General features: G+C 37.9%; 1 protein-coding gene across 3 annotated transcripts in view; it reads right to left on the reverse strand.

The window, feature by feature from the left end:
* The window catches only part of SYT14 (synaptotagmin 14), a 136,452-nt gene that overhangs the window by 63,145 nt on the left and 47,474 nt on the right, over positions 1-25,833 (reverse strand). For all 3 annotated transcript variants that reach the window (XM_068986224.1, XM_068986223.1, XM_068986222.1), the window contains exon 3: positions 323-594. In XM_068986224.1, the coding sequence (XP_068842325.1) occupies positions 323-594 (272 nt within the window). The remainder of the gene's footprint in view (positions 1-322; positions 595-25,833) is intronic.

The raw sequence follows: 25,833 nt of genomic DNA on the forward strand, positions 1-25,833 counted from the left end.
AACATAAAAGAAATGGGTCATTCCAGAATATTTTATGTAAAATGCTAAACAAAAAAAAATTTTTTTAAACCCCAACAGGAGTTGAAATGTCGGGGAAGATACTTTTCAGCATCTTGTATATTGCTCTCAGTTTTATCAACCCATCCTTTCTTTGAGGGGGAGTTGAAGGATGGGTGGGACAGCCCTGAAAGGTCTGCTGGATAAAAATAGAAACAGTAAGCCACAAGGACCCGATAGTGATAAAACCTTCTGACCAGGAGGAGAAGCACAGGATTATCTTCCAAATAACATTAATTTCAATACTCTACGTGCTTTTACTTACTTCGGGGCTCAGGACTGCGGTGCTGTCACTCGGAACATCTTCTTCATATCCTTTATTATGAAAACTTTCTATTTCATGACCTGTGCTTCCTTCACTCGGACACTTGTTATATGAGCATCTTGGACTGTTGCTGCAGTGGGAAAATTCACATTTACTGTCCCCAATTTCTGAGGGTGTACATGAGAGGTGGGGAGAACCACTGTCATCCTGATATGGTGGTGGCTGCAATTCATCCAGTGGGGGTGTTCTTCTCATTCTCTGAATGCAGTTTCCTGATAATGATTAAGAATCTGGTCACTGTTTCCAATTAGCCTCAACATGCAGTATAGTCCACAATAATTGTAAATAACTTAAAAAAAAACTGGATTAAAATTTTGTGGCAAGGTAATTACTAGATTTACTAATGAGTTTTCTTCTTCCCTGGTTCAGATGCAGAAATCAAATAATCTGGTTTCTCAATCCTCTCCTGCATAGTAAGATCAGGAAAAATAAGTTATGTACCAAGACACCCTGTTTCTTCTTATAAAAATGGGACAGCGATAAATACTAGTGAAATCGATGATTCATATAGGTCTGTCTTTCAAAACAATCCTAAAGCATACAAACTTCAACTATTCCCTCGTGATCCGTGACCTCTCTTGTCACCATAGGTAGGTAAAACAAATATAAACCTCATTTATTTTCTTCAATTACTGAGAAGAACTTAAACTAGCATTCACCTCAGCAGCACTGGAAACTAGGTTTTCCTGTCTATCCGAGATCCAGAATCCTGAAATGAAGTGCACTGTGAATCAAGGTCTAATTCCTCCTGCGCTGTGCTTAGGCACTCAGCTGTGTCTGACTCTTTGCAACCCCATGGACTGTAGCCCACCACCCACCAGTGGAGTCTGAAGTCCGCAATCCACCCTGTCTCCCTTATGAAGAGGTCACTCCCTGCCCCAGCACAACCTGCATCAGGGCTCCCTTATGAAGAGGTCACTCCCTGCCCCACCACATCCTGCATCAGGGCTCCTAAAGTCCACTCTACCTTGGCTATAGGAGGCATCTCCAGCTCCACGTTTTCTTTCTCTCTTAAATTTTTAACTTTTACGTCAATGATTTACCTAAATAACAGAATAAGCAGGTCTGTGAACAGGACAGAGGTGGGGACAGGCAGGTATGTTAGGAAATAAGAGTTCACCATACAACTCAGGGATAGCTAAATCCGTGCAAATAATTCCTGGACATAATATCAGATATAAAACTTAACCATGGCTCAGTTTTTCCTTTGATGGACTGTCACTCTCCTTTCTCAAAAGGAACTCTGGAAAATAGGTCGTTTGTAATTCCTCTAACAGAGAAATGTTCAACAGGTCTTCTATTCTTGCTAAGATAGAAAAGCTTCTTGCTAAGACAGAAAAACTTTACATAAGAACTATAAAACTCATTTAAAAATTACCATGATGTCTGGTTCAAATGAAAAATACTGATCTGCATGAACTTAGCACAGATTTACATATTTGATCAGAAGTCCTAATTTTGGAAAAAGAAATTAAATGTGTCACCTAGTGAGTCTAACATACCAGAGTTAGGAAATAAACACAACGTAGAAAAATTAATGACTTAAGCTGAAACTAAATTTGAGGAGATAGATTGGAAGTAGTAGCCAATAAAACACAATAAATCAGATTTCAGCATGGGGCTTCCAGGAAAGCTACTGTTTTCCTGACAAAGCAGCAGACTTAACTTGCATGTCCCTTTTGCCCAGTGGCCTTTCCCCTTTCTCCTGCTTTAGCGGTGTGGCACTCATAACCACGAAGTAACAAGCATGAGAATGAAAACTAAGGATGATGAAGGGGTATCTGAAGAAGCTACCTCCAAAATTTCTTGATGTCTGAGACAAATAAATCCCTATTTGTTAAACAAACAAAAAACCCCACAAAAATGACGACTTCCTTGGCAGTCCAGTGGTTAAGATTTCAAGCTTCCACTGCAGGGGACATGGGATCAATCCCTAGTCAAGGAACTAAGATCCCACAGGCTGCATGGCACGGCCAACCCCAACCCATCCCCGTCTCCAAAACAAAAAACCCCCAAACTTGATATCTGAATTTTCTTTTGTTTCTAAATATATTCTCTAATAGTTTTTAAACTGACATCTTCCCTCCCTTTAAAAATGTCTATTTAACCAGTCACTGAATTATAAATTAAATTGTAATACCTAAATATTTACTATAACATGAAGTCCATTAAAAAATTCCCAACATAGTAGTTCTAAGAATCAGCATACCATCTTTTCCTTTATCTTAATTTTTGAAAAAAGAGAGATGATCTTTCCCAGAAGTCTCATTAATAGCATATTATCCCATAGGTCTCACTGGAGAGAACTAGGTCACATGTCTATTTCTAAACCCACCTGTGGTGGGGGGATGTGATTACCATAATTGGCTTAACCAGAAGCCATCAAATTGAAGCTAGGGATAGGATACATCTCACTGCTCATATCTAAATGGTGAAGAGTAGATGCCACTCAACGAATTAAAAGAAAAAAGGACTGGGAACAAGACAAGGATTCTGACTCTCATGGTGCTTGAAGTCCTAGCCACAGAAATAAGGCAAGAAAAGAAAGACATCCAGATTGGAAAGGAAAAAGTAAAACTATCTGTATTGGCAATGACATATTATATACAGAAAACTGCAGAGTCCACACACACAAAAAAACCTTTTAGAACTAATAAACATAATCAGTAAAGCTGCTGGATATAAAATCAATGTAAAAATCAGTTGTGTTTTTATCAACTCACATGAATTATCATCAAAATAAGTTAAGGGAAAAATCCCAATTACAATTGCATGTACAGGATCCACCTGCCAATGCAGGCGACATGTGAGACATACATTTAACCCCTAGGTTGGGAAGATACCCAGGAGAAGGAAATGGCAACCCACTCCAGTATTCTTGCCTAGGAATTCCCATGGACAGAGGAGCCTAGTGGGCTACCATCCACGAGGTTGCAAAGAGTCAGGCGCAGCTGAGAAACTGAGCATGCACCAGCATGCACCAAGGGATAAATTTAACCAAGGAGGTGAAACACCTTCACACTAAAAACTATAAGACACTGATGAAAGGACTGAAAAACACAAATAATGGAAAGATACTCTGTGTGTGTGGATTGGAAGAATACTGTGAAAATATTCATACTATCCAAAGCAACCTACAGATTCAAAGCAATAGCTATCAATATTCCAATGGCATTTTTTTTTTCACAGAAATAGAAAAAACAGCCTTAAAATTTGTATGGAAATACAGAAGATTTCAAATAGCCAAAGAGATCTTGAAAAAGAAGGAAAAAGTGGGAAGCATCAAACTTCCTGATTTGAAAGTATATTACAAATCTACATTAATCAAAGCAGTATGTTACTGGCACAAAAGCAGACACATTGTCCAACAGAACGGAGAGCCCAGGAGTAAACCTACATATGTATGGTCAATTAATTTATGACAAAGGAGCCAAGAAAATACAATAAGGAGAGGATAGTCTCTTTAATAAATGGTGATGGGAAAACTGGACAGCCATAAGCAAAAGAATGATACTGAACTACTGTCTTGCATCATATACATAAATCAACTTGGAATGCATGAAATACTTGAATATAAGAACTGAAACCATGAATTGGTCTTAATAATGTTTTAGATCTGACACCAAAAGTAAGGGCAATAAAAGCAAAAATAAACAAGTAGGATTACATAAAACTCAATAGCTTCTTCACTGCAAACAATCAACAAAATTAAAATTCATCCTACAGAAGGGTGGAAAATATTTACAAATCATGTATCTGGTGAGGTGTTAATCTCCAAAATACATGAAGAACTCACACAACTCAGTGAGAAAACGAACAATCTGACTGAAAAATGGGTTGAGAAACTAAAAAACACCTTTGGAAAAAAATTGTTTTCCAAAGAAAACATGCAAATGACCAACGGAAACATGAAAACGTTTTCAAGTCACTAATCATCAGAGAAATGCAAGTTATCCACCACAAAATACCAACTCACAGCTGTCAGAATGGCAATTATCAGAAAGCCAAGAGATAACTAGCGCTGGGCAGGATGTGGAGAAGAGGGAATCCCTGCACACCATTGGTGGGAGTGCGAACTGTTGAAACCACTATGGAGAATAATATGGAGATTCTTCAAAAAATTAAAAACTGAACTCGTATATGATCCAGCAATTCTACTTCTCTGTACTTCTCTGAAGGACATGAAATCACCATACTGAAAAGATACCTGCATTTCCATATTCACTAAAGTATTATTTGTAACAGCCAAGACATGGGAACAGCTGAAGTGTCCATCAATGAATGAATGGATAAAGATAATGTGGTTTACACAGACAATGGACTACATTCAGCCAAAAAAGAACAGTTGCCATTTGTGACAAGAGGGATGGACCTTGAGGCCAATAATGTTAAGTGAAGTAAATAAAAAAATAGAAAGATAAATACTGTATGATGCCACTTATACACAGAATCTGAAAAATAATGAATTCATGGATATGGAGAACAGATTGGTGGTAGGCAAAAAATGGCAGGGTTGGGGGTAGGAGAAAGGGATGAAGGCGGTAAAAGGCACAAACTTCCAGTTACAAGATAAGTAAGTCCTGGGGATATAATGCACAGTGCTGACTATACTTAATAATACTGCATTGTATATTTAGAATTTGCTGAGAGTAGAATAAAAATAGATAAAAGTTCTTATCAGGAGAATAAATGTACAACTATGTAAAATGACTGATGTTAACTAAGCCTATTGTGATGGTCACTTTGCAATATTTACATATTATGAAACCATTATGTTGTACACCTTGGAATAACACAAAGCTATATGTTAATTAAGTCTCAATAAAACTAGGAAAAGTAAAAAAAATGACTCAGTGTTTTCCTTCCAAAAATGCATGCACTTTGGGAGTACAAAAACACGCACACATTAAACAAAACAAAAAAGTGGATGCCTGAAGATGCCAGGAAGGAGGAAGATACAGGATCCTTGCCTTTCTTACCCATCAGTCTAGCAACTGATTTCAGTCTTTATTTTTATTAAAAAAAAAAAAATCTTCTCTTTATGTGAGTCCATTTCCACTTTTAATAATCCTCTTCTGAACTTCCTTTTGACGTGACCAGCACATACAGTTTCTGTCTGGTAACTGCGTTACACCTCACTTCCTTTGGCTTACTCTCTCACATATCAAGTCCTTGTCTCGCTGCCACCAACTGTGGCACTTACACAGCTGACCTCCAGTCATCTGGATCTTATTTAGAGTTCGTGTCACTGTGGTCCAAAGACTAAGGCATAAGCTATCCCAAAGAAGTTTACTGATATTTAAAGATGCTAAGTAGGGCTCCATGGGTTGATTTCAATATTGTTTCTGGATTTGAGAGAAACAACTTTAAAGCTGTGAAGTGGAATATATAAAATATTTTGGAACACATAAATATACATATACAAACATTGGGATTTATAAATTATATGTTTATATAATTATATATTATTGTATAAATCCTCAAAGCTTTGAATATAATTACCACACTCTTCTCTTTAATTTTCATTTTACTCTTGCATTTTACTTTTCAAAGAGAAGAAGGCCAAACGTATCTAGAATGTAAATTTCATTGAAAAGATACAGTTATAAGGATTTCTTCTTTAACTCTCTGCAATAGTATCTTTTTTTCTCTAGCTGTTAACTGCTTTTCACTGTCTACATTGTGTAAGAACTTGGCTTAAATTGAATTGATGTTGGAAAAATTTTAAGACAATTGTTTTATAAAATAGCACAATTTATGTCAGAGTTGTTAGATTACACTATAAACATCCAACCTTAGAAAGAAATTTTTTGTGGGACTATCAAATACCAGAATGATAATGCCATACTCTTACTTCATTCCTCGTTTTACAACCCAATTTCATACTGTTTTATGGAAATGATATAAAAGGGTTCATGCATGAATATATTTTAAGCATTTTAATTTTCCATTTGCATATTGCACAGCACCTAGAAAACAAGACAAATTATCTTCCTACTTTAAGAAAAAAACAGGATGCATGCATATCTGGAATATGACCTGTAGGTCTCAACACTGTGTTTTAAGACACTGGTTTTCAAAGTTTGGCAATTGCAGCTCTAGAAAGAGGTGAATATTCAACATTTGTAGAATTCATACCACTCTTCAGATGCCTGTGGAAATCTGCTAAAATTTACCATATACTGGGTGATAAGGCTCAACATAGTTCACAAAACTGGGAGTGTGAAGGGGATGTTTTCAAACCACAGTGGAATTAAATTAAAAATCAGAAACAAAAATATAATAAAATTTATAGAAATCTAGATAAAACAACTAGAAATTAAGATAAACTTCTAAACTGCCCATGGATTAAAGGAGAAATCACAACAGAAATTAGAAAATACATTGAAAATAATGAGAATAAAAATAATCCATATAAATACTTGCCGAATGTGGCTAAGAAGGACAGTTACAGGCCTAAGTGCATATACTGGGGAGGGCAGGGGAGAGAGGAAGGTTGAAAACCATAATCTGAGTACCCATTTCAAGATGTTTTAAAAACAAACAAATGAAATTCAAAGGAAGTAGGAAGAATGAAACAAGGAGCAGAAATCAAAAATAGAAAACATGCATACAAAAAAATGCACACAATAGAATAGCATTAGCAAACCAAAGGCGAAGGCAATGGCCACCCACTCCAGTGTTCTTGCCTGGAGAATCCCAGGGACGGGGGAGCCTGGTGGGCTGCCGTCTATGGGGTCGCACAGAGTTGGACACGACTGAAGCGACTTAGCAGCAGCAGAAGTGACTTAGCAGCAGCAGCAGCAGCAAATCAAATTAAAATCCATTGAGAACACTAATAAAATTGATAAGATGCTAGAAGAGACTAGTCAAGAAGAAAAAGAGATGGCATAAATTATTAATCTCAAGAATAAAAAAGAGGACATCATTTCAAATCCTTGACACATTAAAAAGACGGCGAGCTTTCCCTCTGCTCTCCCCTTTTTGGAAACCTGTCAGTCCCGAAGCTATTCAGTGGCCAGAGGGAGGCAGCGGTCCGCACTGCTGGTGGCACCAGAAGCTGTGTGGGCCAGAGCCATGTGTCAGAGCCCAAGGAGGGCAGAGAGGGCATCTGCACGCGGGGCAGCGCCATGCAGCACAACCGAGTCCAGTCTGGGTGAAGCTGGGCGTGCTGGGTGAGCACAGCATGGGGAGCCAGAGCCTCAGCAGGGTACGTGGCTTCCCCACGGAAAGGAAGCCTAGCCCAGGCAACAGCCCAGAGTGAGGAGTGTGTCCACAATGAGGGAAGGGGCCAGAGCTGGGGGAGAACCAGGGAAAGAACTGGAACACACCCTGTGATGCTGAATTAACATGAAAAGATATCAGTGTGAGCTCAGGTGTTTAGAGGTGGGCATAAATGCAGTGTAAATATGCATACAATGTGTACACACACACACACACACACACACACACTCCTGAGTATCCTGGCTCTATCCACAGCTTAAGAAAAACCCTTTGACAGCAACAAGCATACCTAAGGGCTCCAATCCTGGCTTCTCAAATCAGTTCTTCACTAAAAGGAATCAGGACTCCATGAAGAAATGGCTAATTCCAGGGCCAAGGAAAGGAAAACACAAGCCAAGCCTAGACAAGCTTCTTGTGTTGAGAGTAAGGACACACTCAAAGAGTGATGAGGTCATGTCAAAAGGACAAGGAAGCCAGCTTGAAGGGGGTCACACTGACCGAATCTCACTAACAATTTGGGCTTCAAAATAAATAAATAATCACAATAATGGATCATAAGACACAGAGGAAAAGAGGACACCATGAGTCCCTCTAGATATAAACAAACACAAAAATAAACTGAAAGAACTTTGAGAAAAATAGGTCATTTTTACAGTTAGAGATGCATTCTGATGAAGGACTTAATTATCAAGAGTAATTTAGTGAAGAAGCCTAGTAGACACCTCCTTAATGATGAGAACAAAGGGAACATTCTGAGCAATGGAATAAATCAAAATTGTGCATCATCCGCTAAGATGCAATGAGAGGAATATGGCACCACTTCCAGCTAGAGGTGCATAACCTGAATCTTATCATGAGGAATATCAGACAAACTCAGATATCCAAAAAAAAAAGTGTAATAGTCAAAAGGGGAATGACTGAAGCACTATTCTAGACTAAAGGAGACTAGAAAGAAAAGGTAACTAAATGCAAGACAAGATTTTGAATTTGATCCTTTTGCTATTATAACATTATTTGGACAACTGTTGACCTTGAGAAGGTTCTGAGAATTAAATGGCAATAATATGTCAAAATATCAATATTAGTACCTTATTTTTGATGGTTACAGTAAGGCTATGCAAGAGAATATTCTTGCTTGTAAAAAATACACACTAACACATTTGAGGGTGAAGAAGCAACCCATTTACCCTTAAATGGTTTAAGGTGGAAAAAAGGACTATAAAGTCTTGCTACAAATGCAGGATGGATTTAACATTAGAAAATGAATCTATCAAAGTCATTGCATTGAAAGAATAAAGGTTAAAAGTAGTGTGATAATTGTAATAGATTTAAAAAATCATTTGATATAATTAATTATCCAATTATGATAAAAGATTTCTGTGCAAAAGAGGAATAGAAGGCAATTTTCTTTAACTCACAAAGAGTATCTTTGGAAGCCCTCTGTGCGTGCATATGTGCGAAGTCACTTCAGTAATGTCTGACTCTTTGTGACCCTATGGACTGTAGCCTGCCAGGCTCCTCTGCCCATGGGATTCTCCAGGCAAGAATACTGGAATGGGTTGGCATGCCCTTCCCCGGGGCATCTTCCCAACCCAGGGAGCGAACCCATGGCTCCTGCACAGCAGGCAGATTCTTTACCTCTGAGTCACCAGGGAAACCAAAGTCCTATAGTAAACATCAAATTTACTGGTAAAATGTTGAGAACTTTACCTCTGAGGTCGAGAGTGAGAAAAAGATGCCTAGCCAGAAAGGTGAAAAGACAACTCTCAGAATGGGAGAAAATAACTGCAAATGAAACAAGTGACAAAGGATTAGCCTCCAAAATATGCAAGCAGCTCATGTAGCTCAATATCAGAAAAATACAAACAACCCAGTCAAAAAGTAGGCAGGCCAATTCAGGCTAACACATATCAAAAATCATCACAATATTATAATTATCCTCCAATTAAAATAAATTAAATAATTTTGAAAAAAGTAGGCAGAAGATCAAGCAGACAGTTCACCAAAAAAGGCATACAGATGGCTAATAAACACATGAAAAGATGCTCAATATTGCTCATTATCAGAGAAATGCGAATCAAAACTTCAATGAAATAATCCCCTCACATCGGTCAGAATGGCCATCATCTTGTTGATGTTTGAAAGAACACAACAAAATTCTGTAAAGCAATTATCCCTCAATTAAAAATAAATAAAGTGGCAAAAAAAAATCCACGAACAATAAATGCCCAAGAGGGTGTGGAGAAAAGGGAACCATCTTGCATTGTTGGTGGGAATGTAAACTGATATAGCACTATGGAGGACAGAACCGAGGTTCCTTAAAAAGCTAGGAATAAAACTACTATATAACCCAACAATCCCACTACTGGGCATAAACCCTGAGAAAATCATAATTGAAAAAGACAAATATACCCCAGTGTTCACTGCAGTACTACTTACAATAGAAACAGAAATATAATGGAAGCAACCTACATGTCTATAAGCAGATGAATGGACAGAGAAGCTGTAGTACATATATATAATGGAATATTCAGTTCAGTTCAGTCGCTCAGTCGTGTCTGACTCTCTGCGATCCCATGAGTCGCAGCACGCCAGGCCTCTCTGTCCATCACCAACTCCCGGAGTTCAGCCACACTCATGTCCATCAAGTCGGTGATGCCATCCAGCCATCTCATCCTCTGTCGTCCCCTTCTCCTCCTGCCCCCAATCCCTCCCAGCATCAGGGTCTTTTCCAATGAGTCAACTCTGCATGAGGTGGCCAAAGTATTGGAGTTTCAGCTTTAGCATCAGTCCTTCTAAAGAACACCCAGGGCTGATCTCCTTCAGAATGGACTGGTTGGATCTCCTTGCAGTCCAAGGGACTCTCAAGAATCTTCTCCAACACCACAGTTCAAAAGCATCAATTCTTTGGCATTCAGCTTTCTTCACAGTCCAACTTTCACATCCATACATGACTACTGGAAAAACCATAGCCTTGACTAGACAGACCTTTGTTGGCAAAGTAGTGTCTCTGCTTTTCAATATGCTATCTGGGTTGGTCATAAGTTTCCTTCCAAGGAGTAAGCGTCTTTTAATTTCAGGGCTGCAGTCACCATCTGCAGTGATTTTGGAGCCCCCCAAAAAATAAAGTCTGACACTTTTTCCACTGTTTCCCCATCTATTTCCCATGAAGTGATGGGACCAGATGCTACTCAGCCATAAAAAGGACGGCATCTGAGTGAGTCAGTTCTAACGAGGTAGATGGACTGAGAGCCTATTACACACAATGAAATAAGTCAGAAGTAGAAAAACAAATATTGTTTATTAACATATATATATGAGTCTAAAGCGATGGTACTGATGAACCTATTTGCAGGGCAACAATGGAGACACAGACCTAGAGAACAGACTTATGGACATGGTGGGGGAGGAGGGGCTGGGACGAATCGAGAGAGCAGCATGGAAACATATACAGGACCATATGTCAAATGGACGGCCAGTGGGAACTTGCTGTGTGGCTCTGGGAGCTCAACTGGTGCTCTGTGACAACCTAGAAGGCTGGGATGGGATGGGGGGGAGGGAGGTTCAAGATGGAGGGGACATATGAATACCTATGGCTGATTCATGTGGATATATGGCAGAAACCAACATAATACTGTAAAGTAATTATCATTCAATTAAAAATAAATTTTTTAAAAAAGGAAAGAGAACAATGTGCCAGAGGTCCTAGCCAATGGAATAAGCTGAGAAAAAGAAAGGGATTGGAAAGAAAGAAATAAATCTGCCATAATGCTCAAATGATGACTGTGATATAATAGCAGCAGATAAATTCAAATGTTCAAGCTGGATTTAGAAAAGGCAGAGGAACCAGAGATCAAATCACCAACATCCACTGGATCATTGAAAAAGCGAGAGAGTTTCAGAAAAACATCTACTTCTGCTTTATTGACCATGTCAAAACCTCTGACTGTGTGGATCACAACAAACCTGTGGAAAATTCTTAGAGATGGGAATACTGCCAGACCACCTGACCTGCCTCCTGAGAAATCTATATGCAGGTCAAGAAACAAGAGTTAGAACTGGACATGGAACAGCCCACTGGTTCTATATCGGGAAAGGCGTTATGTCAAGTCTGTTTATTGTCACCTTGCTTATTTAACTTACATACAGAGTACATCATGAGAAATGCTGGACTGGATGAAGCACAAGCTGGAATTAAGATTGCCAGGAGAAATATCAATAATCTCAGATATGCAAATGACACCACCCTTATGGCAGAAAGTGAAGAAGATATAAAGAGCCTCTTGATGAAAGTGAAAGAGGAGAGTGAAAAAGTTGGCTTAAAGCTCAACATCAGAAAACTACGATCATGGCATCTGGTCCCATCATTTCATGGCAAACAGATGGGGAAACAATGGAAACAGTGAGAGACTCTATTTTGGGGGGCTCCAAAATCACTGAAGATGGTGACTGCAGCCATGAAATTAAAAGACGCTTACTCCTTGGAAGAAAAGCTGTGACCAACCTAGATAGCATATTAAAAAGTAGAGACATAACTTTGACAACAAAGGTCCGTCTAGTCAAAGCTATAGTTTTTCCAGTAGTCATGTATGGATATGAGAGTTAAGACTATAAAGAAAGCTGAGCACTGAAGAATTGATGCTTCTGAACTGTGGTGTTGGAGAAGACTCTTAAGAGTCTCTTGGACTGCAAGGAGATCCAACCAGTCCATCGTAAAGGAAATCAGTCCTGAATATACACTGGAAGGACTGATGCTGAAGCTGCAACGCCAGTACTTTGGCCACCTGATGCGAAGAACTGACTCACTGGAAAAGACCCTGATGCTGGGAAAGATTAAAGGTGGGAGGAGAAGGGGATAACAGAGGATGAGATGGTTGGATGGATCACTGACTCAATGGTCATGAGTCTGAGTAAGCTCTGGGAGTTGGTGATGGACGGGGAGGCCTGGTGTGCTGCAGTCCATGGGGCCACAGAGTCGGACACGACTGGGCAACTGAACTGAGCACCAAATATCTAAAAATAAACTTCAGAAAACACCTTGCTGCTATTTTGGGGGTTTACTATCAGAATGCATACCCTGAAAGCCATTGGCAGAATCTACACTTGGCCTTTCCAAGCAATGTCTACGTGCTATATAGGAGGGGACAACTGGAAACTACTGCAGACTTCTTTCTTTAACAACATGACATCTCAAAGGAAAAGCAGAGATTAGCCTTAGTCAGAGGCGTGAGGTGTGATGAAGGCCTCCACTAGTCTGGCCTCTACAAAAATTAACAGAATTGAAAAATAACGGCAGAAAACCAGAAACTGAATTAGAAGACGACATCAAGTGGTGCTGCCACTCCAGATGGAGCCATCTTACAGAGCAAATTAACACAGCCTCGGTATTCGATACCTAGCTTTAATTTAGCAAATGCCTTTCCCTTCACAGCAATCCAGAGTGAACAAAAGGAACAGGTTATTTACATCTCATCTGGTGAGAACAGCAATGCTTCTACCACCCTACTTCAGGGAAACATAGTAAAGTATTCTTGTTCTCTGCTGTGATCTGCTTTGCAGAGACCCTGGCTGCCCTCACATTCCAAACAACATCTCCTTGAACCTGTTCTAGAAGACAGCAAGCTATCAGGACTTAGAAGAGTAGAAGACTGGACAGATGAGATTTCTTGGTAAGTGTACATGTGTGACGGAAGTGAGAACCAAATCTTCAGGAAATACAGGGGACTTGCCTCGTCAATCAAGTTCTTGAGGATCCAGGGTTTGGTTGGAATATTCCTCCCAAAGTCAAAGAGAATTTGCTACCCCTTGTCTGCTTGACACAAGGGAGACAAAACTTTGGTGGGCCTCTTTAAACCTGAAGAGGAGCACATTCCACAATTAAGTGTACAGCTCTGATACTTTTATAAGGTAAAATAAAAAGCTATTAGCTTTGAGAAAGAGCTATTACCCAGAGCAAGGTAAATCTCTCCAGGTGATCCAGGTACAGTGGCATAAACTCTACACTTGACCTTTAAGATTCAGCAAACCAGACGGTCCTCCAACGATTGTAATAGGTCATGATGCTTAAAAGTATTACTGAGAAGTTCTGATGGTAGACCGGCACTGCAGGCCTTTTGATTTTTTTTTTTTTTTTTTTTGGTACCTCCAAACACATTTTATTAGAAGACACAGATCAGATTATTTTTGTACCATGCCTTAAAACCCTAATCTTTCTTGCTTTATTTCCCTGATAGCTTGAAATAATTTCTGATTTAAAGTGAACTTCATATGTAGCTACTGACTTTGTAACAGTACAGTCTTATTCAGTGCATCTACTTTCTGAGTAGAAAATAATTTCATTGCCTCTCATTTCTTAACTCTTCAGTTCAGTTCAGTTTAGTTGCTCAGTCGTGTCCAACTCCTTGCGACCCCATGAATTGCAGCATGCCAGGCCTCCCTGTCTATCACCATCTCCCGCAGTTCACTCAGACTCATGTCCATCGAGTCAGTGATGCCATCCAGCCATCTCATCCTCTGTCGTCCCCTTCTCCTCCTGCCCCCAATCCCTCCCAGCGTCAAAGTCTTTTCCAGTGAGTCAACTCTTCACATGAGGTGGCCAAAGTACTGGACTTTCAGCTTTAGCATCAGTCCTTCCAAAGAAATCCCAGGGCTGATCTCCTTTAGAATGGACTGGTTGGATCTCCTTGCAGTCCAAGCGGCTCTCAAGAGTCTTCTCCAACACCACAGTTCAAAAGCATCAATTCTTCAGCGCTCAGCTTTCTTCACAGTCCAACTCTCACATCCATACATGACTACTGGAAAAACCATAGCCTTAACCAGACGGACCTTAGTCAGCAAAGTAATGTCTCTGCTTTTGAATATGCTATCTAGGTTGGTCATAACTTTTCTTCCAAGGGGTAAGTGTCTTTTAATTTCATGGCTGCAGTCACCATCTGCAGTGATTTTGGAGCCCAAAAAAATAAAGTCTGACACTGTTTCCACTGTTTCCCCATCTATTTCCCATGAAGTGATGGGACCGGATGCCATGATCTTCATTTTCTGAATGTTGAGCTTTAAGCCAACTTTTTCACTCTCCTCTTTCACTTTCATCAAGAGCTTTGGATAAAAAGATTACACTCATTTCAGCAGGTGAAGTCAAAGTGGTTTGTCCAGTATGTAGCAGCAGCTGGCATGCGATCACCTAGCTACTGAGTTACAAATGTCAAGCTGTACTCCACCATCAAGGGAAACTGGCAGATCTTGCATGAGGACTGAGGAGGCTCTGAAAGCCAAGGAGGTATTATGATTATCTTGCTAAGCCTGCACGCATAGCCTCACAAGTATGCTGATTACAAAATTATGTCTAGGACTTCCCTGGTGGTACAGTGGATAAGAATCTGCCTGCCAATGCAAGGGATGTGGGCCTGATCCCTGGTCTGGGAAGATTCCAGTGTCGTGTGGCAACTAAGCCCATGTGCCACACTACTAATCCTGCACCCTAGAGCCCACAGGCCATGCCCACTGAGGCCGTGCGCAACAAGTACAGAAGACTGCACGCTCTACGCCCATGAGCCGCAACTACGCAGCCCACATGCTGCAACTCCTCAAGTCCGTGTGCCCTAAAGCCTGTGCACAACAATGAGAAGCCCACGCAGCACAATGAAGACTCGCTACAGCTAGGGAAAGCCCACACACAGCAACAAAGACCCAGCACAACCGAAAGTAAAATACAGAAAAAAAAAAAAAATTATGGCTAATGATATGCCCCAAACCAGAAGTGGAATGTTCTGGGATTATGAAGAGTTATAATCTTTCAGAGGCCCTGAGAGGTAAGAAAGAAGGAAACTCTTCTCAGTGGATAGAAGAGATTTTAGAAGTTTCATGGAAGGTTTTATCATGAACGGAACTTGAATACAGTAAAAAACATTTCTCCATCAAGTATATTTTGCTACTGTTGAATACAGTGTTCTATCAATGTTAACCATAAAAAGTTGGCTGCTTTCTGTTGCTGAAGTCTTCTACATCCTAACTGATTTTCAATCTGCTTTTCTTATTCATTACTAAGAAAGAACTACTGAATCTCTGCATATAATTGCGCATTTCTATTTCTCCTTTGCTTCAAGTTTACTGAAACTGCTATTCAGGACTGTTATATCTTCTTGATGAACTGACTCAAACTATTGTGGAAATGTCTCTCTTTATCCCTGGTAAGGATGCTTATTCTAAAATATTCTTTGATATTAACATATAGCCTCCTCAGCTTTCTTTGAGTTAATGTTTGCATGGTAGGTATATCATTTTTTTTTTCTGTCCCTTAACTTATAAATTATCTATGATTTTATATAAAAATTAGGTTTCTCATATACACATATATTTGGATATTCTTTTTATACATATAGTTTTGCTTTAAAAATCTCATATGACAATCTTTGCCTTTTAATTGGCATATTTAAATCACTTAGATTTAGTATAATTATCAAAACTGAGGACTGACAAGCTTTCTCTAACAGACCACACAGAATAAATAGTTTAGAGTTTGTAGGCCACACATAGTGTCTATCTCACATTCTTTGTGTGCATTTATCGTAGCTCTGTGGCTCAGACAGTAAAGTGTCTGTCTACAATGCGGTAGACCCGGGTTTGATCCCTGGGTTGGGAAGATCCCCTGGAGAAAGAAATGGCAATACACTCCAGGACTATTGCCTGGACAATCCCATGGACAGAGGAGCCTGGTAGCTCCAGTCCATGGCGTCGCAAAGAGTTGGACACGGCTGAACAACTTCACTTCACATGAGTTTTATAATACTTTAAAACTATAAAAATCTGTTATATAAATACAATAGAATATTATTCAGCCATAAAAAGGATTAAACTCTGCTATTTGCTATGACATGAATGACATGAAAGACTCTTAAAGACATCGTGTGAAGCGAAATAAACCAGACAAAAGAAGACAAATATTGTATGCTTCCATTTATGTAAGTTACTTAGAGTTGTCAGCTCATGGAGACAGAAAGGATAAGGTGACAGAAAGGTAACTGGCAGGAACTTGGGGGGAGTGGAGAATGGAGAATTATAGTTTAATGGGTACAGAGTTTCAGTTTGGGAAGATGAAAAAGGATGGATGGTGGTGATGGTTGTACAACAATGTGAATTTACTTAATGTCATTGAAATGTACATTTAAAACATTTAAAAAGTAAATTTTGTCATATATACTTTTCATAATTAAGAAAAATGTAAAAATCATTTCAAACACACAGGCTGCATGCCAAATGTGCTTCATGGGGTATAGTCTACCCATGCTGCTGCTAAGTCACTTCAGTCGTGTCCGACTCTTCGCAACCCCACGGACTGCAGCCCACCAGGCTCCTCCATTCATGGGATTCTCCAGGCAAGAACACTGGAGTGGGGTGCCATTGCCTTCTCCAATGCATGAAAGTGAAAAGTGAAAGTGAAGTTGCTCAGTCATGTCCGACTCCGTGCGACCCCATGGACTGCAGCCCACCAGGCTCCTCTGTCCATGGGATTCTCCAGGCAAGAACACTGGAGTGGGTTGCCATTTCCTTCTCCAATGCGTGAAAGTGAAGTTGCTCAGTTGTGTCCGACTCTTCGCGACCCCACGGACTGCAGCCCACCAGGCTCCTCCGTCCATGGGATTCTCCAGGCAGGAGTACTGGAGTCGGGTGCCACTGCCTTCTCTGAGTTTACCTACACCTCATCTATATGTTTGAGTCAAATCTACCCTCCTGTAATCTGTTTATTTGCCCTAATTATTCTTTGCTATTGTTGAATTATTGAAAAATTGCTGAATTGTTGAAAAAATTATTCATTTTTATTCTTTCTGACTTCTTTTGGATTGAGTACTTTTATGATTCAATTTTATCTCCACTATTAGCTTACTAGCCATCAGTTCTGTTCTATTTTCCAGAGGTTCTTCTAGGATTTATAATATCTATCTGGAACTTCAGAAATGTATCTTCAAATAATTTCAGATATAATATAAAAATATTACAATAGAATACATCTCCTTTGACTTTTTGTGTTATTTTCATATATTTTTACTTTTACATACATACTTAGTATCTACCTAGTAATCAATATTAATCATGACTCTAAATTACCACTAAAGATACAATTAAGTTACATATGAAATATAAGTCAGAAAGATTTCCATTAAAAAATTAAAGAATTCTCATGCTTAAGGAATAAATTCCATTATCTCTGAGGAATATAGATAGCTTGTAACATACAGCATTCATATTACATCAGAGATGCAAGAAATTTATTAAAGTATAGCTGACTTTATTTCCAAGTGCAAATTCTAGATATCTGGTACTTCTCATCTCCAACATTTTACAGGCTCCTAAAATTTTACATGTTTATGTCAATCAGCATATAAAATAAGCTTATAAGTAAATGAAAAGTAAAAAATTAATGCAACTGAATTACAAAATCCTATCTGCTACATTTCCCACTGTATTTTTTATTCATATAAAAGAAGATAATAGATTTTTTTCACATGTCTGAGCTTTAATTCAATCATTAATCTGAAATAATAAATTTTAGTTTATTTGCCTGCTTTGATGTATAAACCAGAAAATAAAATGTAAGTACTATATATGCAAATATTATACTCTACTTGATACTACAACACATACCAAATATTTAATTTTAAAATCAGCTTAGGCCTTGTTGAGTTTATATATTACATTTTTTGCCATGAATAATCTGGTGAGAAATTTCTATATTTGTTTTATGAAATGGAAAAATAAAAACAATGTTCTTAGAAAGACAAAAGAGTAATTCAGTTCTGGCCTGTAAAATATACATAGATTTACACAGGATGATGTTAAAAGTGTAGCTGGAGGTGGGGGTGGGGGTTATATACTAATAAAGACAAGAATGAGAACAACTAATTAGCTTTTACTTATGACATAAACTGGGGATGTGATCTCAATTCTTTGAGAATAAAACAATAATGCAGATTTCATTACCATTTTGTGTTAAAAGACTTCAGGCATTCTGAGGATTTTTATTTTTTTCATTTTTATAACACCAAGTAACCAGACACTTCAAAAATAGATGGCTGAAACAGTAGCAATTCAGGATTATGAAGCAGTTAAGTGCTTCACAATGTTGATGTAATATAGCAATTATAGACCTTTGTAATTCAGCAAAAAGGCTTTGTTTTCTTTTATTCATATTGAAACTATACAATAATAATGCCTCCTTATTTTCACAGAAAAGGGCTCATTTTTTTTTTATCTGCATTAGTGTTTTGACCATTGTTATGAACTCACCATTTGAAATTTATTATTTTGTAACTAAAAATAAAATGAAGCACTAAGGGGGAAAAAGGTTGTATAATGTTAGAATTTTGATTAGCAATCACAGCTGCACCAGAATTAGTTTCTATAGCAACAGGAAGAAATAATGTGTTGAATTGCAATGCAATACAAGATTATTCTTTACAGATTGCAATTCAAAAGGAAATCTTTAAAGAATTTTGTCTTAAAAGAGTTATTAATCTTTTATCCACCATAATTCTCCAATAGAAAATACTTAATTATTCTAGTCTACTTTTCCAGAATCCTATTTTAATTCATTCAAATGTAATATGTTCGAAAAAAGATTGAAAATTTAATATACCTGAACAATAAGAATTTTAGCTACTGTCTTATATGCATTTTAAAATAAAAATTTATGGACTCATTCTCACACATTGTGTAGATAGAAAGTATGTTCGCTAGGTATATTAGAATCTATAAGAAAAAACCTGATGGGTGCTGTTTTGAATAAACTATGTTGGAGGGATAAGAATTAAAAATAATAAACAAATTCCACATTTGTATCAATATGAAACTAAGCCTACTTTTTATCATTGTATACTCACAGGTTCAAATTATGATTAAGAAACTATACCACCATGAGTGTTCAAAGCATATGCCTCCTTACTTTTGTAAGAAAAAAAACAATCATCAAATTTCAAACGCTGCCCATACTATTTCTAACACTGAAAAATATTACTTCACTGCATCCTTTCCAGCCATAGCTATTTTTGGAAACTAATTAAAAGCATATGCCTGAACCTTTTATGTATTTTGCCCTTATAATGAGACCTATTACTGTGGCTTACTCTATCCATCTGAGTTTCAAAGTATCTTTGGAGTTACCATGGATACCAGTGACAAGCATTCTCCCACAACTGCTTTATGTGTCTCATCAAACACAAGAAAAACTGACATGGCAGGAATCAAGCCATCTAGATACTATGAATTTCTAATTATTCGTACAATTATTGTTTTTAAAAAAATAGAAAAAAATTTTAAGTAAACAAACCAGATGGCCAGCAAATTATTTTTGAAACTCTGAGTAGATATCAGGGTTTCCCTTGTGGCCCAGCTGGTAAATCAAATTACTGGACAAAAAATAAAAGGTATTATAAAAGAAAAGGTAAAAATACTAAAATAAACCAATACAATAGCCCATCAGTGATTCATAGGGTCCAAAGTGAAACCTGGACTTAGGTTACGAACATTTTAAATTATACTAAATAATGTCTCATAGGGACATTTATAAATATAGCCCACAATAAAAAAATTTCAGAACTCATTTATGAGAACATGTAGAATGTCTTAACTGCTGCCTTCTAACCAAAACATTATTGCAAAATAGAATAGAATGTGTATTATCAGAAAAATTACCAATAAAAATTATTTGGACAATGTTAGAAACCATCTCCTTTGTCTATACTTTTTTCTTTCTTATTGTAGCAATCAAATTTTCTTAAAAATGAAAATCTTTCACTATGTAAAATATATTTTTAAAAAAATCAAGAATTTAAAATCAAACTCTATTTCTAGCAAGGAACAATTTCAGCATCTCCTTTTGTAACTTATATTTAAAAAAAATAGTGTAAGTAGGTAAGGGGTGGTGTGGCAGACTTCTCATAGAGTTATATAATTTTATTTTTAAAGACAAAAATATGTATACACAGTTTCATTCTCTTCAGAGGACATAAATTGCAAGAATTATTAAATATGGGCAGATATGTCATTTAATGAAAGTTTAATTACTCTAAATTTTATGATTAAGATACATCAACTTAGCAATACACATATTATTCCAATTATAAGGACATTTAATCTAGAAATCATATAGAAAAATAAACACAATTTTTTTTTACCTAACAAATGAATGTATGATTTACTGAAAGGAAGCTCCTGAATTTATAAGTAGCAAACATAATAGTGGCTCAGATGGTAAAGTGTCTGCCTGCCGTGCAGGAGACCCGGGTTCGATCCCTGGGTTGGGAAGATCCACTGGAGAAGGAAATGGCAACCCACTCCAGTAATCTTGCCTGGAAAATTCCATGGACTGAGGAGCCTGGTAGGCTACAGTCCATGGGGTCGCAAAGAGTCGGACACGACTGAGCAACTTCACTTTCACTTAAACATAATACAGAAATTCAGTCTGATATAATGAATTCTACACACAAGTTTCAAGTCAAATTTCATAATGCCTCAATTTCTCCATCTGTAGAGGGGGAGAGCATCTTCTGTAGTTACTGAAAGATTATGAAAGTTTCTAAATAGAAATCATAAAAACAGTTAAAATGAGATTACTTGGTTTAAATCAGAGTTAACTGAGGGAAAAATAATACATCTCTGAAATTCTTGTAAGGATTCACAGTAAACGTTTAATACCTGTTTCTTTTACCACTAATGACTATAGCAAAAGTCTGTGGAAAAAATTATACTCACACTATCCTGTTGAATTTGGGTGAATAGCAGAGAAAGTTTATCTACCTAAATCAGTTCCTCTCATGATTGCCACAGGGGACCCAAAGCCATGGTCTGTTGAGTGGTTTTGGGAAATAATACGTAGACCCACACTGAAAAGCACCCACCTGATTTCAACAGGCCTCCTCAACAGGCTCACATATAACAAAGTGCAAACCACTTAAAATGGACTTCCCTGGTGGCTCAGCAGTAAAGAATCTGCCTGCATTGCAGGAGACCCAAGTTCAATCCCTGGGTTGGGAAGATCCCCTAGAGAAGGAAATGGCAACCCACTCCAGTATTCTTGCCTGGGAAATCCCATGCACAGAAGAGCCCGGCAGGCTACAGTCTATGAAGTCTTAAATAAGTTGGGACACGACAGCTACTGAACAACAACTTAAAACAGAGCAATTCCAAGTTTACCTATCTTTCTCTTTTAGGAAATGATAAATGTATTTATTTTGGTACCTATTTTGTGCTAGGCACTGAAATGCCATTGGCCCCCAGAAGAAAACCTAATTTGCTTTTATGTCAGAGATAAGGAGAAAAAGAACACTAAACAGGGAGGGAGGAAGCTAAGTAAGCATATACACTCTGGGCCTGTGGGGATAAATGGAAGAAAATGAATTTATGATTCAAAAGATCTTTATAATAAAAAAAGAAAGATCCTTGCAATTTTACCTATTATGAATCCACAACATTTAACAGTTCCATTTTGGAACTGAAATAAAGTAAGGGATTAATTTTCTTAAAGTGAAAATTGCTAAAGATGTGATGAATTGTAAGAGAAAACTGGACTAGACTTCTACTTTCTTGAAGTCTATTTGCTCAAAACTAGTGTTACCTTTTGACATTTGAGATGTAGGCCTTCCTGCATGACTACGTAGCTTTCAAGACCCTATCTGGCTTTGAGGTTCCAGAACTAAATACATGGTTATTGCACAATACAAAAGGAGCTGGAAAGCATGTCAAGAAAAGTTATAGGTAAAGGTTAAAAGAGCAAAAGAATAAAAAACATTTTTCCCTCCTAAGAAGATGACATTTATATCAAGAAATGTGAGTGATCATTGCGTATTGCAGATATTTTACATTAATATTATGCTAGATCTCAGAAATAATTTCAACTTTAATGTGAACAATGTTTTATTGCAGGGTTTCTAAATTCCTAAACCTTGTTTAGAATGTTTACAAATATCCTCTTTTCTAAGGATATTTCTAGAGACACAGATGCCATCAAATAGAGAGACCATCACAAATTTATGCATACTACATTATGTCCCTAAAAATCACATCAGGATGCAGGCAAAAAAAGAGAACAAGCAGTATAGAAAGAGTGGAGTGAATAGACAAAAGAACATGGCAGAAATAAATTCAAAGAAATGAGTCACTGTAATAAGTTTTACAATAAACATATAGGAAATATATAATATAATGTGTATTACAGTTTTTGAGTCCATTCCCTGAAAACTATAAAAATGAAGAGATAAAGATGGTTAATACCATATAATGATAGATGGGATGATTTACCAAAACATATAAATCCGTAAATATGTAAGTCCCTGAAAACATAACTTTAAAGTAATTTAAGAAAAACTGAGAGAATTCCAAGAGAAAAATCTGTTAACAGCCAAAGATATAATACATCTCTCAATGACTGAAAGATAAAGCAGACACTCACTGCTAAGTCACTTCAGTCGTGTCTGACTCTGTGCGACCCCATAGACAGCAGCCCACCAGGCTCCCCTGTCCCTGGGATTCTCCAGGCAAGAACACTGGAGTGGGTTGCCATTTCCTTCTCCAATGCATGAACGTGAAAAGTGAAAGTGAAGTCGCTCAGTCGTATCCGACTCTTAGCGACCCCATGGACTGCAGCCTACCAGGCTCCTCCATCCATGGGATTTTCCAGGCAAGAGTACTGGAGTGGGGTGCCATTGCCTTCTCCGAAACACTCATTAGAGAAATGAAAAATAAAAACCACAATGAGTTAAGATACAGTATTACCTGACACCTGTCATAATGACTATCATGGGAAAGACCACCAATAACAACTATTAGTGAGGATGTGCAGAAGAGGAAACCCCAGTACACTGTTGATGGGAAGGCCAACTGGTGCCGTGAAACTGGGGAACAGTATGGAAATCCCTCAAAAAAAACAAAAAAGATAACTACTCTATGATACAGCAGTTCTACTCCTGTGTATATATCCATAGAAAATGAAAACACTAATTCAAAAGACACATGCAACCCAAAGTCCACAGCATTATTTACAATACCCAGGATAAAAGACATGGAACAACAGACTGTTTCCAAATGGGGAAAGGAGTACATCAAGGATATCGTCACCCTGCTTATTTAACTTATACGACACGACTGAAGCGACTTAGAAGCAGCAGCAGCAGAGTACATCATGCGTTGGATGAAGCAGAAGCTGGAATCAAGACTGCCGGGAGAAATATCAATAACCTCAGATACGCAGTTGATACCACCCTTATGGTAGAAAGTGAAAAAGAACTAAAGATCTTCTTGATGAAAGTGAAAGAGGAGAGTGAAAACATTGGATTAAAACTCAACATTCAGAAAACGAAGATCATGGCATTCGGTCCAAACACTTCATGGCAAATAGATGGGGAAACAATGGAAACAGTGAGAGACTTTATTTTGGGGGGGTCTCCAAAATCACTGCAGATAATGACTGCAACCATGAAATTAAAAGACACTTGCTCCTTGGAAGAAAAGTTATGACCAACCTAGAGAGCATATTAAAAAGCAGAGACATAACTTAGCCAACAAAAGTCAGTCTAGTCAAAGCTATGGTTTTTCCAATAGTCATGTATGGATGTGAGAGTTGGCCTATGAAGAAAGCTGAGTGCCAGAGAATTGATGCTTTTGAACTGTGGTGTTGGTGAAGACTCTCGAGAGTCTCCTGGATTGCAAGGAGATCCAACCAGTCCATCCTATTGGAAATCAGTCCTGAATATTCATTGGAAGGACTGATGCTGAAGCTGCAACTCCAGTACTTTGGCCACCTGATGCGAAGAACTGACTCACTGGAAAAGACCCTGATGCTGGGAAAGATTGAAGGTGGAAGGAGAAGGGGACAACAGAGGATGAGATGGTTGAACGGCATCACCAACTCGATGGACACGAGTTTGAGCAAGCTCCGGGAGTTTTGGTGATGTTTGATGATGGACAGGGAAGCCTGGCGTGCTGCAGTCCATGGGGCTGCAACGAGTCGGACACGACTGAGTAACTGAACTGAACTGAAGATAAAAGAAGTAACCTAAGCCATCCATCAGGCTTCCCTAGAAGCTCAGTGGTAAAGAAACCACCTGCCAATGCAGGATATGTGGGTTCAATCTCTGGGTCCGGAAGATCCCCTGAAGAAGGAAGTGGCAATCCATTCCAGTACTCTTGCCTGGGAAATCCCACAGACAGAGGAGCCTGGTGGACTATCATCTATGGGGCTGCAACAGAGTCAAACACTACTTAGCGACTAAACAATAGCAAAAGACATCCATCAAGATGATTGGCTTAAGATGTTTTATACTATATGTGTGTGTGTGTGTGTGTGTGTATCTATTACAGAATATCACTCAGCCATTAAAAAAGAATGAAATTCTGCCATCTGCAACAATGTGAATTGTCCTAGAGAATATTATGCTACTGAAGTAAGCCAGACAGAGAAAGACAGATACTGTATGTTATCACTTATATGTGGAATCCAAAAAAAAAAACAAACCAATAAACAAATGTATATAACAAAACAGAAACAGACTCACAGATATAGAGAACAAATTGTTGGTTACTAGTGGGGAGAGGGAAGCGGGTAAGGGCAAGATAAGAGTATGGGATAAGAGATACAAATGACTATGCATAAAATATTTACATAGGCAACAAAGATATATTGTACATCACAGGGGAAAATAGCCATTGTTTTGTAATAATGGTAAATGGAGTATAATTTATAAAAAAACTGAATCATTATGTTGTACACCTGAAACTAATATAACATTGCAAATCAACTATATTTCAATTTTTCTAAACAGAGGTAAAGCAGAAAAATATTTAGGAAGGACACAATCAATTTGAACACAGTAAGTTTGACTAAAGGACATTCATAGAACCTTGCAACCAAGAATTAAAGAATACATATTCCTCTGATGGCGATATTAAACATTGACAACCTGCCCTCTCACTCTCCCCAAAATACATTAGCCATAAAAAGCAAGTCTTAACAAATGGCAAGAGTCAGTATCACATAGATTCTGTTATCTCTTCACAACATATTTACTTAGAACTCATGAACTAGAAAAGACTTTTTAAAAATTCAGTTTATTTGGAAATTTTCTATATGTTTGAATATTTTTCTAAACTTTAAAATAACTTATGAATGAAAAAATAAAAAAGAAATCATGACAGAATTTAGGGAAATCATAGAAACAAATGTAAGTGAATATATTATGTAC

The sequence above is a fragment of the Capricornis sumatraensis genome, chromosome 14 (genome assembly GCF_032405125.1).
Source record: "Capricornis sumatraensis isolate serow.1 chromosome 14, serow.2, whole genome shotgun sequence".
In the NCBI taxonomy this organism is placed as follows: domain Eukaryota; kingdom Metazoa; phylum Chordata; class Mammalia; order Artiodactyla; family Bovidae; genus Capricornis; species Capricornis sumatraensis.